Source organism: Chiloscyllium plagiosum, chromosome 3 (genome assembly GCF_004010195.1).
Source record: "Chiloscyllium plagiosum isolate BGI_BamShark_2017 chromosome 3, ASM401019v2, whole genome shotgun sequence".
In the NCBI taxonomy this organism is placed as follows: Eukaryota; Metazoa; Chordata; class Chondrichthyes; order Orectolobiformes; family Hemiscylliidae; genus Chiloscyllium; species Chiloscyllium plagiosum.
The window spans coordinates 98,121,166-98,138,975 of NC_057712.1; the positions used below are offsets into that span (position 1 = coordinate 98,121,166).

At 40.7% G+C, this 17,810-nt stretch overlaps 1 protein-coding gene across 4 annotated transcripts in view; it reads right to left on the reverse strand.

The window, feature by feature from the left end:
- si:ch211-241j12.3 (uncharacterized protein LOC566552 homolog) overlaps window positions 1–17,810 on the reverse strand; it is a 110,836-nt gene that overhangs the window by 60,005 nt on the left and 33,021 nt on the right. For all 4 annotated transcript variants that reach the window (XM_043686929.1, XM_043686930.1, XM_043686928.1 and 1 more), the window contains 2 exons: window positions 16,076–16,236; window positions 8,379–8,525 (listed from right to left, as the gene is read on the reverse strand). In XM_043686929.1, coding sequence (XP_043542864.1) covers window positions 8,379–8,525; window positions 16,076–16,236 — 308 coding nt within the window. The remainder of the gene's footprint in view (window positions 1–8,378; window positions 8,526–16,075; window positions 16,237–17,810) is intronic.

Sequence of the window (17,810 nt, forward strand, 5' to 3'; positions counted from 1 at the left end):
AAAAGATCTAAGGGGCAACTTTTTCACACAGAGGATGGTACATTTATGGAATAAGCTGCCAGAGGAAGTGGTGGAGGCTGGTACAATTGCAACATTTAAGAGGCATTTGGATGGGTATATGAATAGGAAGGGTTTGGAGGGATATGGGCCGGGTGCTGGCAGGTGGGACTAGATTGGGTTGAGATATCTGTCGGTATGGACGGGTTGGAGCGAAGGGTCTGTTTCCATGCTGTACATCTCTATGACTCTATGAAAGAGCAAGTAATAAGTAGTGCAGGTTTACAGTCGGACAAAGTAGAAGGACATTATTGTCTGTGGGACTGCATCTTACCAAAATCAATAATTTCAATAGAAAATGTAATAAAATTGAAAGGATGCAGAAAGTAAATATAATGTGATTGTTGAGACTTCCTCCAAATAATGTCTCTCAGATGATTTTCAGTAAAAGCATGCTTCAAGAGACAAATTAGTGCTTAAAACAAAAATGAGTTCAGTGCTGGTGCAAATAGGTAGTGCACAGTGGCAATCTGACAATAACAACCACTCCTTGGAATATTTAAGACCATGTTATCATTCAGAAGTATTGACAGGAGCAGCAATTGGGCTCAGTCTAATAGACACCATCAGAAACTCAAGTGTTTCATACTTTATTGAAATGTCACTCGTGCAGATCTCCTGTAGTGTTGAATTTAATAATGTCTCCAGGTTATTAGTCCTCGTGATACAATGAGCACCAAATGAAATAAAAAAGGGGAAACTAAAGACAGATGTTAAAAAATACTGCTAATGGTGAATTGTTTAAAAGCCAAAGACATATTGTATTTCTAAACAGGTTATCGTTGTTTTATCTGCCCAACACCACCCCCCCAAAAAAAAAACAACCACTATATTCTTGTCTAACAAGCATTCTCCTAAGTGTCTTCACCTGCACTATAATGGTTAGTGTATCTTGTGACATTTTATCTATGAATTCAGGAATTTATCTACTCCCCACTCAACTCATTACCCCAATCTTAACCATTCTATGTTTATCCAGTACCTTCAAATGTATCATCCCTTAGCTTGAAATTCCTGGGGTGATTTTCACTGCTTTGCAGTAATGAAATGATAAAGGCATCAAAGTGGATTGCAAGCAGAAAGCTCTGTTCTGAATTTGGCCAAATGCTAAGTACCTAAAACTCCCATCTGTTTCTGGCCCTTGGTACTGTCGTGATTGTAATGAGATCAGCAAGGTGGACCTCTGAGTAGGGGTTCCCTGATTGGGGCTGTTAATCTGACCGAATCTGACAGATATAAACAGGAGTATCAGGGGTTCATTCACGTCAAGGACTCTCCACGTGTAAATAAAGGGTGACTTGGTGACGGGATACCAGCCTGTGTGGAGTTACTTCAGTTACCTTTTAACATAGTTATCAAGCTGGGTTGGAACCTACAAGTGTCTAAATGTGTGATAGAAGGAAAGAAGCCCATTTCATCCCAACTCCACAAAAATAACCTGGGCTGCTTCTGCACTATTTTATACCTTCAACCGCAAGGAACTCCATGCCAAGATTTCAACCTCCCTGCTTCCTTAGGATTCATAAAACCAAACACTTTGGTCAAATTTCCAGTCACCTAATGTCGCCTGTTTAACATTGTGGCAAATTTTGTCCGGCCTAACTCCTCTGAAGCCTTGGGATGTATTACTACATTAAAGTTGCTAAAAAATGAGGAACTGTTATTCTTGTTTAACCAGTTTTAAATTGGAATACAAAAGAAAATAGAATTTGCCTACACGTACAGTATCATTAGTCATTTAAAACTGGTTACATACTATGCAAATGTACCATAAGTTTTAATATGACATATTTTCTTGAGATCAGTGTTTTCACCCACACTCAAAGTGAATCTTATGTCCACCGTGATCCAGAGTGTACCTTTTGCTGCATAACAACTAGATAAGTAACTGTAAAACACAGTACTTATAATGGAAAATCCTTACTTATACTTACAAACATATATTTGATATGTATTATGTTTAAAGCACATATACGATTAGCATTCTTACTCATACCACAAAGTAACCTCTCCTTTCTTAAGGCAATGTATTAACTGAACACTCTTGCTGAACTAAGGCAAAAGCATGAACAAACAATCTTATTTGCAGAAGATGCCTCTCTTATCCACTTATAAATGTTGTCCACCTTTGACCCTGCATCAATATTTCTACTCAATCTTTCTGCTTGATTTTGTTCCTGCCAACTATTCCATTGATCTCCTGTGTAGCCTTCTATCTCCCGCTCCGCATAAAATTAAGCATTCCAAACTCTCCTGTCCTTATCTCTATGCATATGAAGTCCTGTTCACCCATCATGCCTGTGCTCACTGATCGCTAAGTCACAGAAACAGACCCTTCGGTCCAACTTGTCCATGCCCACTTGTCCCATTTGCCAGCATTTGGCCCATATCCCTCCAAACCCTTCCTATTCATATACCCATCCAGATGCCTTTTAAATGTTGTAATCGTACTAGCCTCCAAAACTTCCTCTGGCAACTCATTCCATACATGCACCATACTCTGCACGAAAAAGCTGCCCCTTAGGTCCCTTTTAAATCTTTCCTCGCTCATCTTAAACTTATACCATCCAATTTTGGACTCCCCTACCCTGGTGAAAAGAATTTGACTGTCCACCATATCCATGCCTCTCATGATTTTATACGAGGTCACCCTTCATCCCCCAGCCTATTCAGCCTCTCCCTGTAGCCGAAGCCGCCCAAACCTGGCAACATCCTGGTAAATCTTTTCTGAGCCTTTTCAGGTTTAACAACTATATTGACGCTTTGAGTGGCAACACCTCAAAATTAAAATCTCACCTTTGTGTTTAAATCCTTTCATGACCCCTTCTGTACAGCCTTTCAAGAACTCCAATTCTGGTCTCTTACAGCATTTTTTCCTGAAAGGCCTGTCTCATGAGTAATTTGTCATTCCTAGGTGTGCATCCCTCTTTGATTTTGTAGATCTCATTTTCTCCAGCGTTATTTCGAGCCGGAGTTGAAGTTCTTGTATCTCTACATGGTGAGTCTGATCTGTTTTATGTGCATATTTCCCTAAATGTTCCTGTAAACTGACAATCTAATGAGATAGACACAGTAAGCGCTGCAGATGCTGGAAGTCAGAGTCAATAGATATGAAGCTGGAAATGCACAGCAGGTCAGAGAGTAGGAAAGTCAATGTTTCGTGCTGAAACCCTTTGTCAGGTCCTTTCCTGCTCCTTAGATGCTGTCTGACCAGCTGTGCCTTTCCAGCTTCAAATTTTTTAAAATAAAATCCCTACAGTGTGGAAATAGGCCCTTCGGCCCAACTAGTCCACACCGATCCTCCGAAAAGGAACCCTTTCAGACCCATTCCCCAACCTTATACTTACCCCTGATTAATGCACCTTAGCTACACATTCCTGAACACTGTGGGTAATTTAGCATGGTCAATTCATCTACCTGCACCTCTTTGTATTGTGGGAGGAAACCGGAGCACCCAGAGGAAACCCACACAGTCACGGGAGAATGTGCAAATCCATTCAGTCGCCAGAGGGTGGAATTGAACCCAGGTGCCTGGCACGGTGAGGCAGCAGTGCTAACCGCTGAGCCACTGGGCCGCCACATTTATTGTCCCTGATGAGCTAGAGCTAGTCATTCACCCTATTCCCTTTCCTTCTCTTTTAGATTTACATCCATCTTTATACCTTGAGCAGAAGTTTCCCCTAAAGACTCCAACTCACAAATGATATTCAAGTTTAAATCTATCCTGAATCCAGCCTTTTCTGTTTGAATTTTCATCATCTTTTCACAGCAGAGAATGGAGATTTTAGCTCCACTAATACTGAAGAAAGTTCCAGTATTCTGTCATCTTCAACTCTGCAAATGTTACTTGAATAGTCTGCTCCAGTTTCATTTGTCTGTCTGATGTCTGACTGATTCTTGCAAAGATACAAATTAGGAGAAGCAGGCCATTCGGCCCATCAAGTTGCTCTGCCATTCAGCAAGATCAAGGCTGATCGGTTTGTGTTTCAAATTCCACATCTCCATCAATTCCTGATAGCCTTTGATTCTCCTGCCTTACAATGTCTACTTAATACTCAACTAAAGTACTCAATAACCCACCATCATCCCCTTCTGTGGCAGCGTGTTCTCAAGTTGTGCAACCCTCAGAGAAAAATAAAGTTCCCCTCTAGCCTAAAAGGATAACTCTTAATTTAAGACACCGTCCCCAAATCCAGGACTCACAAGAGCTAACCTCTTTTCCACATCTATCTGGTCAAGATCACTCAGGATCCCATCAACTTCAATTGAATCACCCCTTGGTCTTCTGAACTCTGGTGAAAGCATGCTCAGCTTGTCCAATCTTTCCTCATAAGAGAGTGATTTGATTAGCAACTATCTATTCCCTCCAACACCAATGTTCAGCAGCAACAGTGTGCAAGGTTTACAAGATGTACTGCAGAAACTCACAACGGCTCCTTAGACAGCACCTTCCAAATCTTCGACCGACTTGAAAAAGGGTAGAAAATACATGGTAACACCACCATCTGCAAACTCCCCTCCAAGTCATTTATGGTTTTGACTTAGAAATACACCGCTTGTCACTGAAACTTCCTCAGCATCGTGGGTGTACCTACACCAAACAGACTGCTGCGGCTCAAGCAAGCCCCTTCCCCACTACCTTCTCAAGGGCAACCAGGCTTAGGAAATAAACAATGCCCCAGCCACGTCCATGAGTGAATAAAAGAATACCAGATCCTCACCAACCTATAGGAATCCCTTGCCCAAGATCACCCTAACTGCAAAGAAGCATATGTGCTGATAACAACCAGTTTGAATATTTCTGACCGGTCAGGTGGAGGCAAATCGCAAGCAGTCAATGGAGCCAGAAAACCTGCTAATGCATCCATCACAGGTGCCCCATCTGTGCCAGTCTGTGAATCCATTATTAGAGACTTTTTGATCATCTCAGGACCCATAACCAAGAAAGAAAGTCATCCTCGGACCCATGAGACTGCCCGATAAGAAGTCGTCAATCAAGTGAGGGCAGACTTAAGAGATGTGTCTTCAGTTCATGCCTGGAGAAGTGGAATGTGGTTATGCTGGGATTGCATCTGATAATCTGCCTCCTGACTGTGTTCATTCCTGCAGCCCTGCTGTAATTCCAGTGTAAAATAGACAGAGGGCTTTGAACACACTCTCTCAGCTGCTGATTGAAAGAAGTGGACCCAGTATTAAATTAAAGCAAAAGTGCCAATCCATTTTGAAAGGAAGCAGTTTCTATTATTAACAGAAGGTGTTCAAAGACCTTTCCCATTCCAGTCAACTGGCACCTTTCGCAGTGAAATACTAATTTAACTTATTACTCACTCATTCTACCAATACAGAAATACAAACTTAGAACCCCAATGAATGTCAACATCTATTTTCCTCCCATAATATTCAAATATAAAGCTTAGCTGAAGAGAATACTAAGGACTTTCTAACCCCCAAAATACTCCTACAATTCAACCTTGGAAAAGGGCCATCTAAAATACTCATTAACCAAGACAGTCAGAGCAGATTTCTTCAAGGAAGGTCACGTCTGACTGACATGATTAACTTTTTTGAGAACGTAGCAAGGAATGTTGATGAAGATAGTGCATTTGGTGCAGTCTAAATAGATTTTAGCAAGACTTTTGTTAAGGTTCCATTGGCAAACCGGTCACTGAAGTAAAAGCCCATGTCATTAAAGACAAAGTGACAAGGCAGGTGCAAATCTAGTTCAGAGCCAGGAACACAGCTCAAATTAATGCACTTGTTTTAAGGGTTCTTTGTGAATTTTCCTTGAGAGCGACATTTTGTTTTTAATCTTAAAGGTGATTTTCTGGTTTTCAGGGCCTCCTTATCCATTCTCACTAACTTCATTATTAGGTGTCCCTCAATTATCTAATGCAATTATGTAGTATCACTGCCTTCTCTATTGTGTTAACTTTTTAAATTGGTTTCTTCTTTACTAATGGATAAGGTAGCACAAATACCAAAAATTGTATTCCTACATTACAGGCATTATTAGGTAATTAAACTTGAAATTTGCAAATGTATTTTATTAATTTATCATTGATAAATCTCCCACATGCTATCTTTTTCTGCATTCATCAAAATAAATAGTTAAATACATGTAAAAAAATGTAAAAATAATGCAAAATTCATCTGAATTTTCCAGGAATTAATATTCATGTAATTTGGCAAGATATAAGCTTATATTAAGTAGCCATGAGAATAGCTTCATAAAAGTTGAATGCAGGATGCTGATGTTATTGAAGGGAACAGTTTGTCAATAATTGTAGGCTTTTTGGGGGCCTGTAAGGGATGAATCCATGAGTTATCCCACTTATTTTGAATGTCTGGCAAAGGGCATTGTTGATGGATGCTTTTGAGGTTGAAAAGAGCTCTAATTGAAATGTATTAAATACTATGCCAAGACAGAGTGATAAGTAGAAGAAGGGATATAGAAAATCGCAGGGCACAGATTTAAGTTGGAAAGTAGGGTCCGCGTATGTCCAGAAACTCCTATAATCGGGGAAAAAACAGTGGTTGCTGTTGCACTGAAACACGTGTCAATTTTTAATTTACAAGGGTGAATGAGATTTGAGATGCATAGAAATTATAAGAAGTGTCTAGTTAAAATATTCCAACTTCATGAGTATGCAATGCATTAGTTATGACAATGGCAATGCTATGGGTGTGTTCAGGGTGATGGTTCTTTGTAGAAGTGTCAGTTATTTTGACGATGACCTTTATTATTAAGTTGCAAACATTGTCTTGTATCCATTTAAGAGCTGTTTGGGCTAGGAAATAAGTGCTTTTCACGTTTGTTGTGACTTTGAAATTAATAATTCTACTAATTCTGCTTCGATGAAAGTCCGAATGCCTGTTGTGTCAACACCAATACAGAAAGTAACATTTCTATGTGATTGCACCACCTGATAAAGGAGTTAGTGACAATAAAAAATAACCCCCAAAAACCATAAAGTGACACTCAAAAGCAGCTCTTATAAGATTACTGTGTCCTGGAGGAGATTTTAGATCATCGAGATGGAGCTGATGAAAAACTCTTATTTATCAAAGTAGTAGTGGCGGCATAACATTTCAGACATACTTGAATATACATCTGAAATGGTTTAATCTACAAAGCTATGGATCAGGAGTTGCAAAATAGGATAAGGTTGGATATCTGCTTGTTGGCTGCTGTGAACATGACCACCTATGTTGTAAATTTCTATGATTCTATGAACGTGATGTTGGATGACATAGATATAAAAGATATAGAATCCCTAGAGTGTGGAAACAGGCCCTTTGGCCCAATAAGTCCACCGAAGAGTAACATACCCAGACCCAATCCCTTGCATTTACCCCAAACTAATGTACCTAACCTACACACCCCTGAACACTATGGGCAATTTAGCATGGCCAATTCACCAAACCTGCACATCTTTGGACTGTGGGAAGAAACGGGAGCACCCGGAGGAAACCCATGCAGACACAGGGAAAGTGTGCAAACTCCACTCAGACATTCGCCTTAGATGGGAATCGAACCCGGGTCTCTGGCGCCATGAGGCAACAGTGCTAACCATTGAGCCACCGTGTCACCCCCACACAGTAATGTGTACTTGTGTTACATGTTTCTTAAGTTATACATCATCCAAAAGGCTATAATTTACCATTTAGACTTCCAGATGTTTTTGCATTGTTGGGAGAGCCTTCACTGAAAACATACCTGTAACAATAGGGCTGCAACCTTTAAATAATAACGACAAGGTTAAAGTGACTGCCAAATAAATAATTTGGGATTCCAGTCATTCAAAAAGGTTATATAAAAAATGAAGCAGTCAATTAAACTCAAACTTACTTAATTAACTTTGGAAACAGGTGTCAATTCCTTGGTAGATTGCACCTATAAAAATTTGTCTCAAACATAAAATACTTTAAATCTTTGAACAGTTAGAAGTCATTTCTGGCTCTGCGTATATTTACACAGGAAGCCAATGTTAAAAATACAACAAACTTCAGCAATGAAACAGTGTATCTACAACAGAAGCACGTAGATGACAATACTAATCAAAACAGATACTTTATTTTGCAAGAAGTCAAGGTCTGTGATGACCACGTGGGTCTGTTTTCTCAGAGGATTTTATTTTTAAAAAGCGAGGCTGTATGCGTTCACTCTGATACTAATAGGTTTGCTAGTTTTTCCAAATACATTTCAGAAAGCGATCTCCCATTGCAGCTTTCAAAGTGTGAACCAAAGGAGCGTCTTTCACCACTGATTTCTGACCTTCACATTTGAACATCCCACAAAACTGAGACTTTGGCTTTGTTACCTTTCATTCTTTTCATGAAGGTCCCCAAACGTCTGCCAAAACTGGGCAGTCCCAGCCATGGCCGAAAAGCAGGGGTCGGATTTCGGATCAGTGAGCTTCTCCAAGATCCCCTCACAACTTCTCAACAGGTCATCGATTCCCAGATCCCTAAAGCAAAAAAAAAGGCCGACTTCAAAATCTTTAACTAACATAACACCAAGCACACACTCACGTTAATAAACTATTACAAATTCTATGTACTTTCAAATCTAAATGATTTACGAAATAATTACACAATAATAATTAGTGTACAATTCATAATAATGACAAAGACAGATACATACCCCTGGAACTTTAGGAATAGGTCAGTCAATATCAATTAAGATCATCCTCTGACCCTATGCACAAGGGTTTGAAGGTGATCTAACAATGAATGAAATGTCTACCAGATTTACTGCAGATTTCCACAGTCACTTTTCTGAGCAATGGACTGGTTCCTTCAGATTTGAATTCTTGTTAAAACATAAAGCAAAACCCTTGCAGAAGAGTTTAAATAAGGAAGCCAAAAGGATTGGCTTGTGATGGGAGGAGAATCAAAAATTTATGTGCGCATTGTTATGAAAACACTGGTCAATTGTTGGATTCACATAATGAATTGATTTATTAGTTTTCTGGAGCTGTACATTTCTACTTGTTAGTCTGATTCCACACCCTGCATTCACAAAGCAGGAGCTTAACTAGATACAAATGCTGGAAAGTTACTGTTTGGAACTTGGGATTGTTGGCTGCCTGACTGTTCCTGATAAATGGACTGCTGGTTGAGTTACGTCAGTCTTCCTGTGTCGAGATAAAATCGCAACTGGAGATATCTAACTTTGCTACTTCAGCGCTACTGTCTCTGAAGCTGCCAGGGCGAAAAGACAACTCCTCAGCTAGGTCTTGGCAGCTCTGGAAGCAGTGATTTCAACATCAGTATTGAGCCCCGGCCTAGTGAGAAGGGTTTAGGAGGGGAGCGTTGGAATGAGATCAGGCCCATCTCAGTCAGAGGCCTTACCCTGTTGCCGCCAGCACTTATTTAATGCCCTTCTCTCGAAAAGGTGACGATTCCCACCTCAATTCCCATCTAAACCCACCTGACTGGAAACCCCCCCTCCAGCTAGGAGCTGGGCTTCAATTTCAATGTTTTGGAATGGACTAAGATTTAAACCCTGAGAACGTATGCCCTTCATAATTTTATGAAGGGTGCATCGTTAACCTGAGGACTACCCCACAGCTACACTAGCCCGAGCTCCTCTTTAAAATTGGGGCTACAATCTCATTTACTTTGCAACAGTTCCATTGCACGCTAAACATAATCTGCAAAATGTAGGAAATTCCTGAGGTGAAGTATAATGTACACTTGGAGGGATTACAACAGTATTACTGCGGCTTTCTCATTCATACACAGCACCAGCCACACAAGGAATGTCAGGGGAGGGAAGGACATAGTCAACCTTCCCTTCAGTGAGCAACAATTTTCTTTCTGCCACTAATTACTTTGTATAGAAAAATGCAAGATGCCAAATGGTTCACCTACTCACCACTTAAAATCACCAATGTTCATTTCTGATATAGAAGATACTGTACTCTAATCTTAGCATTTTAACACTGCACAGCATCCTCCGGCCTCACTTGGAAGACTTCATGTTTTTATATGAAAAGAATTCTGCGCAAAGTAGTGACATTTTTCTCATTAGGAGGAAGTATATACAAAGTATCTCTCGCTGACAGAGCCAGCTGTGTATTTCATAAAGACATCATGAAGTGTTGTCTCAGCATGTTCAGAACACACAGTCCTACGTAACTAACTACTCATTCGATTTGAGAGGAGTAACTACAGACCGATAAATTTTAGCTTCACTGGATGTTTGAGAAATGCATTTGTTTGTGGGTATAGCTGGGTGTGTCAGCATTTACTGTCCGTCACTAATCACTCTTGACGGAGTGGTGGTGAGCCACCTTGAGCTGCTGCAGTCAGTCCATGGAGTGGGTGCATCCACTGTGCTATTAGTAAGGGAGGCCCAGTGGCTGTGAAGGTGCACCAATATAGTCCTGGTGTCAGGATGGTGAATGGCTTGGAGGGGAACTTGTAGATGGTTCCTGTGTGTCTGCTGCCATGGTCTTTCTCAATGACAGAGATGACGAGTTTGGGAAGTGCTGTTAAAGGAGCCTTATTGAGTTGCTATGGTACATCTTGTCGAGGGCACACACTGCTACCACCGTGTAGTCAGTGTTGGACAGAGGGAATGCTGAATTGAGTGGTGTATGGGATGGTAATCAAGGTGGTTGTGTTGTCCAGGATGGTGTTGAGTTTCTATTAGTGCAGTGTAAGTGGTACCCTTTTTGGTAAGTGGAGTATATTCTTTCACATTCTTGACTTGTGCCTTCTGGATGGTGGACACTCTTTGGGGGTCAGGGGGTGAGTAACTTACTATGGCATTGCCAGCATCTGACCTCTTCTTGCAATCGTTCAACATATAGTCATAATGAGGTCAGTTTCTGATCAATGATTACTCCCAGGATGTTGACAGTAAGGGATTCAGTGATGATAATACCATTGAATGTCTAGGGGGAATGGCTAGATTTACTCTTGGTGGAGAGAGTCACTACTTTACATTAACTGAATGTAGTAAACAAAATTGAAAAGTAATATTTATATCTTGAAATCAAAACAATGACATTCGACAAAACATAAAAAACACTTGCTTTCAATGAGATGATGTGGTATGGTTACTACAGGAACTCTCTCTAAAGTGGTTTTTGCAAACAGATACTTTCTGGAGGCAAAAGCAAAATACTAGAGTCGTTGGAAATCTTAGATAACAATGGAAAAATCTGAAAATATTCAGCAAGTCAGATAGCATTCGTAGAAAGAGAAGGAACTAACAAGGTGAATTTGATGGGAGTGGCTTGGAGAATGCTCTACACTGTTGTAGTTATTTCCAAAATGCAATTCAGTTATTAAGTACAGATGTTTGGAAAATCATTGTAATGCAGACAGATATCTGGACTACCACCCCCAACCACATTGAAATCAAAAGAGATGTATTTTTCTACTGTAATAGCACCCTCTTGGGGCTATGTGTACACCAGAATAAACCGGTTCAGGTCAGCGTTGACTCTTTGCAAGCTGCACATTGTTGCATCTCTCATTTAGGTTTGAATGGAACAGCAGTGCAAGTGTTCCAAATTGGTAAACATGCTCTTCTCAAATGAAAATACTCGGCCCAAAGGGGAAGTAGTATTTGATGTCATTGCATCACAAATTGGCAATTTTGTTTTTGTTTATTTATCACTGCACACCTCATCCTATGACTGGTAGAATGTCAGCTGAATTGTTCTTTAGAAAACAGCCTGGAATGAGGTTTTCATTGCTGAAGGCACATTTACCACAGTCCGCAGAAGGAAAACAACCTAGACAGAAAGAGAGGCATGATGGGAATAGAGAAATAAATCTGGGGATTGAACCCGAAGGTTAAGGTGAAAGAACATCATCATAAATGGTTCAAGTGGCTAAAAGGGAATGGCATAAAAATGTGTGATCCTCACACATATCAAGTCCAGATGCTTGATCGTGGATAGGTTAGTCTTGCAAATGGAGTTTATATTTTACCTTCAGAGATTCACGAAGAGGGGAGATAAGAGAAATCAAATGATTAATTGGTTGGGATACTAGTACAGGACCAACATACCAACAGATTCAAGAACAGCTTCTTCCCCATTGTTATTAGCTTTAGAACAGACCCGTCATAGTAGAATTGATCTTTCTCTGCACCTTCTCTGTCCCTGTAACACTGTATTCTGCATTCTGCTCTATTACCCTGCTATATTCATGTAAGGTATGATTTGCCTGGATAGCACGTAAATCAATACATTTCACTGTATCTCAGTACATGTTACAATAATATATCAAACAATAATTACACCATCTCAAGCTGCACCTTAAACCATTTCAGATCAGAGTCAGAGTAAGAGTCAGGAGACATATCTGCTGAAAGAGAAAATTCAGCTGAAGGTCAAAGAAAAAAATTGATCCTGTTAAAGAAAGCCTCTCCTCATTCCCAGATCAAGGGCAGTCTCGATTCTTTGCTCATTTTTGAACATCGGAATCAAAAAAGGAGTAGGAATAGGGTTCAGTTAGATTTGTAACTAAATGGGAGATGGGAGATGTATATAAGTTACATGGAATTTTGAATGTTGTGTAACATTTTCACTAAGGAGGAAAGAATGTTCAGACATACATTAGTACGCAGTTTGCCAATTCAAAAATGGGTTGGCAGCAGCAATAATACACTAGGGCTGGCCTGAACAAGCTGAGAGTGGGACTTTCACTCAACCACAGATACATCCTGGCCAATAGCCAGCAATTGATAAGAACAAGCAATGTCAGAACTCCACAGCAGCTGCTTCTGGGATGCCAAGAGTCTCGAAGAGAGGCTCCACTGAGACTATACTTACTGTGAAATTCTGGATCCGCGGTCAGGGATTATTCAAGGATCCCAGTGAAGTTGTGGTTGCAAGAGGTGTCATACCTGGGTGAAGGTGGTAGGGAGAGATGCACAAAGGTAGGGTTACCATTGGGAGATGGCCCTGATAGACAGAAGGAACCACCAAAAGGAGGGAACCCTTTCTTCTCACACTTCCTTTCCAGGTATAACAAGAAACGGGATGGTCATTTTCCTTCCACCTTTACTCACCAACTTAATAATGGCAGAGGCAGCAGGAGGACCTTAAATGGCCTTCAACGGCCTTCAACTGCCAGCTGAAGGGTCTCAGAAGGCCTGAGAATAGGCAAATGGACTGACAGTTTACTGACCCACTGTAATATCAGGCATAACGTGAGGTGCTCAGGATGGCGGTGGGCTAGCTCCCCAATATATTTACATGCTCCTGCATCTTCAAAAATACCGGTACATAGTCATGAAAATGTCCCCCAGTGTTTCAGATCTATAACCTATCATTAGAACTGGCAAAAGTTGAGAGACCTAATACATTTTGAGGAAGTGAAAGTGGGACGCAGTCAAGACCGTAAGAAACAGGAACAGGAGTAGACCATTTGGTCCCTCAAGCCTGTTCCACCATTCAATAGGGTCATGGCTGACACCACTTTTCCCCATAACCCTGATTCCCCTGCTGATCAAGAATCCGCCTTAAATATACACAAGGACTATGCTCTCACTGCTCTCTGTGGCAAGGAGCTATAAAGAATTAGAACCCTGAGAAGACATTTTTCCTCATGCCTGTCTTAAATCGGAGCTACTCTATTCTAAGACTGGTGCTAGACTCTGAAGAGCCCTGTATGTCTCAATGAGATCACCTCTCATTCTTCTAAACTCCAATTACTCCAAATCTGTTTAACTTTTGCTCATATGATGATCCCTCCATAGTGGGATCACCCTTCTGAACTGTCTCCAATGGAATATATCTTTCCTTAAATAATGGGATGAAAACGGCTCTCAGTACTCCAGATGTAGTCTCGCCATCATCTTGTACAGCTGCATTAAGACTTCGCTACTTCATACTCCAAACCCCTTGAAACAAAAGGCAAGGTCTATTATAAGGTGGAAGGATAAAGGGATTGGAAGGTGAAAAGGATGAGGCAAGGCCAAAGGAAGTGATAATGGGACAAGCAAAACAACAAGATACTGCAAGAGGAGCTGTGCATAGCAGAATCATGAACACGTGCTATCCAAAAGCAAAAAGGACACAAGACAGTAAAACCAAAAGCTGTGAAGAAAATAATAGGGGCAGAGATAAAGTCATTGCTGAGCTCAGAGTGAGAGTGTACAACATGGTGACTTCAGTTCTATCTACCTGCCTGCACTCGCCTCTTCCATAAGTGTTTCTCCCTTGTCAATCAAAAATCTGTCCAACTCTGCCTTAGATACATTCAGTGACTGCCTTCATTGCCAGACCTTTGGAGTATAGGAGTTGGGACGTCATGTACAGAACGTTGGTGAGTACTGTGTGCAATTCTGGTCGCCCCGTAACATGAGGGGGTTCAGAAAAGATTTACCAGGATGTTGCCAGGAATGGAAGGCTTGAGTTATAAGGAGAGGCTGGAACTTTTTTCACTGGACCAGAGGAGGTTGAGGGGTGACCTTATTGAGGTTTATAAAATCATGAAGGGCATAAATAAGGTGAATAGCAAAGGTCTTTTCCCCAGGTCGACAAAGTCAAAAGTCACACAACACCAGGTTACAGTCCAACAGGTTACTTTGAAATTACAAGCTTTCAAAGCACTGCTCCTTTGTCAGGTGAAGTCCCTAGGAGTGGGGGAGTTCCAAACCAGTAGGCATATTTTTAAGGTGAGAGGAGAAAGATTGACAAAGGACATGGGGCAACTTTTTTATTGAACCAGAGAGGCTCATGTGTGGAACAATCTACCATAAGAAGTGGTGGATGCAACAGTTAAAACGTTTAAAAGACATTTGGAAAAATACGTGAAAGATAAGGTTCGGAGGCAAATGGGCCAAAAGCTGGCAAGTGGGACTAGTTTAGTTTGGGATTATGGTCGCCATGGACAAGTTGGACCGAAGGGTCTGTTCCAATACTGTATGACTCTGTAATTGAATTTCCGCTGCTTCTGGTGAAGAGAATTCAAAACACTCACAACAGACTGAAGCTGCTCCATCTCACCCTGTCTTGCCTGGGAGGCGTCTTATTTTGAAACTATACCCTGCAGTTCTTCATAATCTCATGAGTAGAAACATCCATTCAGCAACTTCCCTGTCAATCCCTCCCACAGTGTTACATGATTCAATGTGATTACTTCCAATTCTTCTAAACCCAACCCCATAGGCCTAACCTGCTCAACCTTTTCTTTCTCATAAGACAACACCAATATCCCAGGAATCAGTCTCTCGAAGATTCTCTGAACTCTGAATAGAAAATCTACACATTCATTGTACTTCACTTAGGCACTTTCGACTGTTGTCAATGGATTAAATAGTCAGGAAGACTGCACTTCATTTATTCCCATTCATTAATATTGACGTTTGAGTCAGTATTAAGGTAAATAAACTCATTTGTTTACAATAATCCCTCCTCAGACACCTGGAATAACTTCTACACCATACGGGAATAAAGTGGAGCTTAACCAGTGCTTTACACAGACAGCACAAAATGTTTTCCATCCAGCTGAACCATAAATCAACAGTTTCAACAAAAATATTGGAGACAAACTTACAAAAACATCCTTTTGCAACATTTAGCCACCACACAGCAATGTAAAAAGCTGGAGTTCCTTTTGAAAAAAAGAATATTCTCTGGAAATTGAACATGCTGTACAGAGTGGTGATATTGCTATTAATGGGCCCAGATTTGTTGAATCATTACTGTCCGCACTTTGAAGTTGCCTCATACAAATTATGCAAATAAAATGGGCACATTTAGAGACAGTCAGCTATGTACATGGAATAGGAGGAGATGTTGGTAAGAGGAGATGAAGTTAGATGGAGAAAGTTCATTTTCTGAATTAACACTAACATAGGCCGCTTGGACAAAATTAACTGTGTTTATGCTGTAAAATCCTTCATAGTTCAGTGAATTGGAATCATGCAAGAAATAAGAAAAACACCTTTTATAAAATTTCTTGTAAATTTGGAATAATTTGAGCAAAAGGATTCTGACTGAACAAGATGTGAATTGTATAATATTAATCTAATTAGTTTGTTCACCTCCTCCATGCTGTGTGAAGCTCCATGACTTGGTAGGAGAACTGTTCAAATTCTTCTGCTTCTGTTGGCCATGACTGGAGAGACAGCTGCTGGAGACCAGCAAGACAGCGAGGAAATCTCTGGATCAAGGTATAATATTCATGTGTGAAGCCATCAATCGCCTGCAAGAAATAAGCGATTTCATGCATTTATAATTGCAATTATCCAAAAGAATTAAAAATTCACTAAGTCATTTAGACTGCAGACATTTATCAGTACAAAATTAATACCATGTACACGGCTGAAATTCTTGAAAGGCACAAACTTATTTATTCCATTATACAAAACTTTACACTAAACCGTAGAAAAGTATACTTGTAAAGGAAAATGTTTGAGAATTGACCAACTTTTATCATGTTTCTCTACTTTCAGTTTACACTGAACACACATGAATTTAACTGAATATTAACATCTCCGAAATCTGTGCGCTGAATGGAAATGCCATTAACTTCAAGCTCCCTTTGAAGTCACACATCATCCACACTTGGCCATCCATCATCATTGCCGAACCAAGGTGAAGGAACCTTCCCCAACTGACAGCACCATGGGTGTAAACGTTCACCCCACAGAATGCAGCAATTTAAGAAAAGCAGCAACAGGCGACAGCCATTTCTCAGACACACCCAAAACCGAAGAATGAATAGCATTTTTGAAAAATATGTTGAGTTAAGCCCATCTTAAAATGATTGATCTGTAAACTAAGTTAATTTGTAGCTAACACACACACACACACACAAGCAGCTCCGGCCATGAAATTCCTCCTCTGAATAAATTTAGCAAAAATTGGCTCAATGTATCATTAAATTGACCTTTCAGTGAAGTTCCAATGTTATATTACTCATTTTGTGTTTCTATTCTCCCTTCAATACTTGAGCTACGTGAAACGTACTGAATACTTTTACTGCCCCAATTCCCAAAATTATGCAAGATTTGCAAATCAAAGGAGACAGCTGAAGAGACTGTAGAGGCATTGGTGACCATCTTTCAGGAATAACAGGAGTCAGGGAGGGTCCCAGAGAACTGGAAATAGCTACAGTAACACCTCTGCTGAAGAAGGGAGGGAGGCAGAAGACTATAGGCCAGTTCGCCTGACCTCGGTCTTTGGTAAGTTTTGAGAGTCCGTTATTAGGGATGAGATTGTGGAGTATTTGGAAGTGCAGGGTAAAATAGGGATGAGGAGAAAGTGAGGTCTGCAGATGCTGGAGATCAGAGCTGGAAATGTGTTGCTGGAAAAGCGCAGCAGGTCAGGCAGCATCCAGGGAACAGGAGAATCGACGTTTCGGGCATAAGCCCTTCTTCCTGAAGAAGGGCTTATGCCCGAAACGTCGATTCTCCTGTTCCCTGGATGCTGCCTGACCTGCTGCGCTTTTCCAGCAACACATTTCCAGCTAAAATAGGGATGAGTCAGCACGGCTTCATCAAGGGGAGGTCATGCCTGGCACATCTGTTAGAATTCTTTGAAGAGATAACTAGCAAGTTAGACAAAGGAGAACCAGTGAATATATTTATTTGGATTTTCAGAAGACCTTTGAAAAGGTGCCACACAAGTTGTTGGTAAATAAAAGTCCATGGAGTTAAGGGCAAATTACCATAGATTAGAGGATTGGCTGATTGGCAGAAGGCAGAGAGTGGGGATGGCAGCCAGTGACTAATGGAGTTCTGCAGGATTCAGTGTTGGGACCACAACTATTCAGTT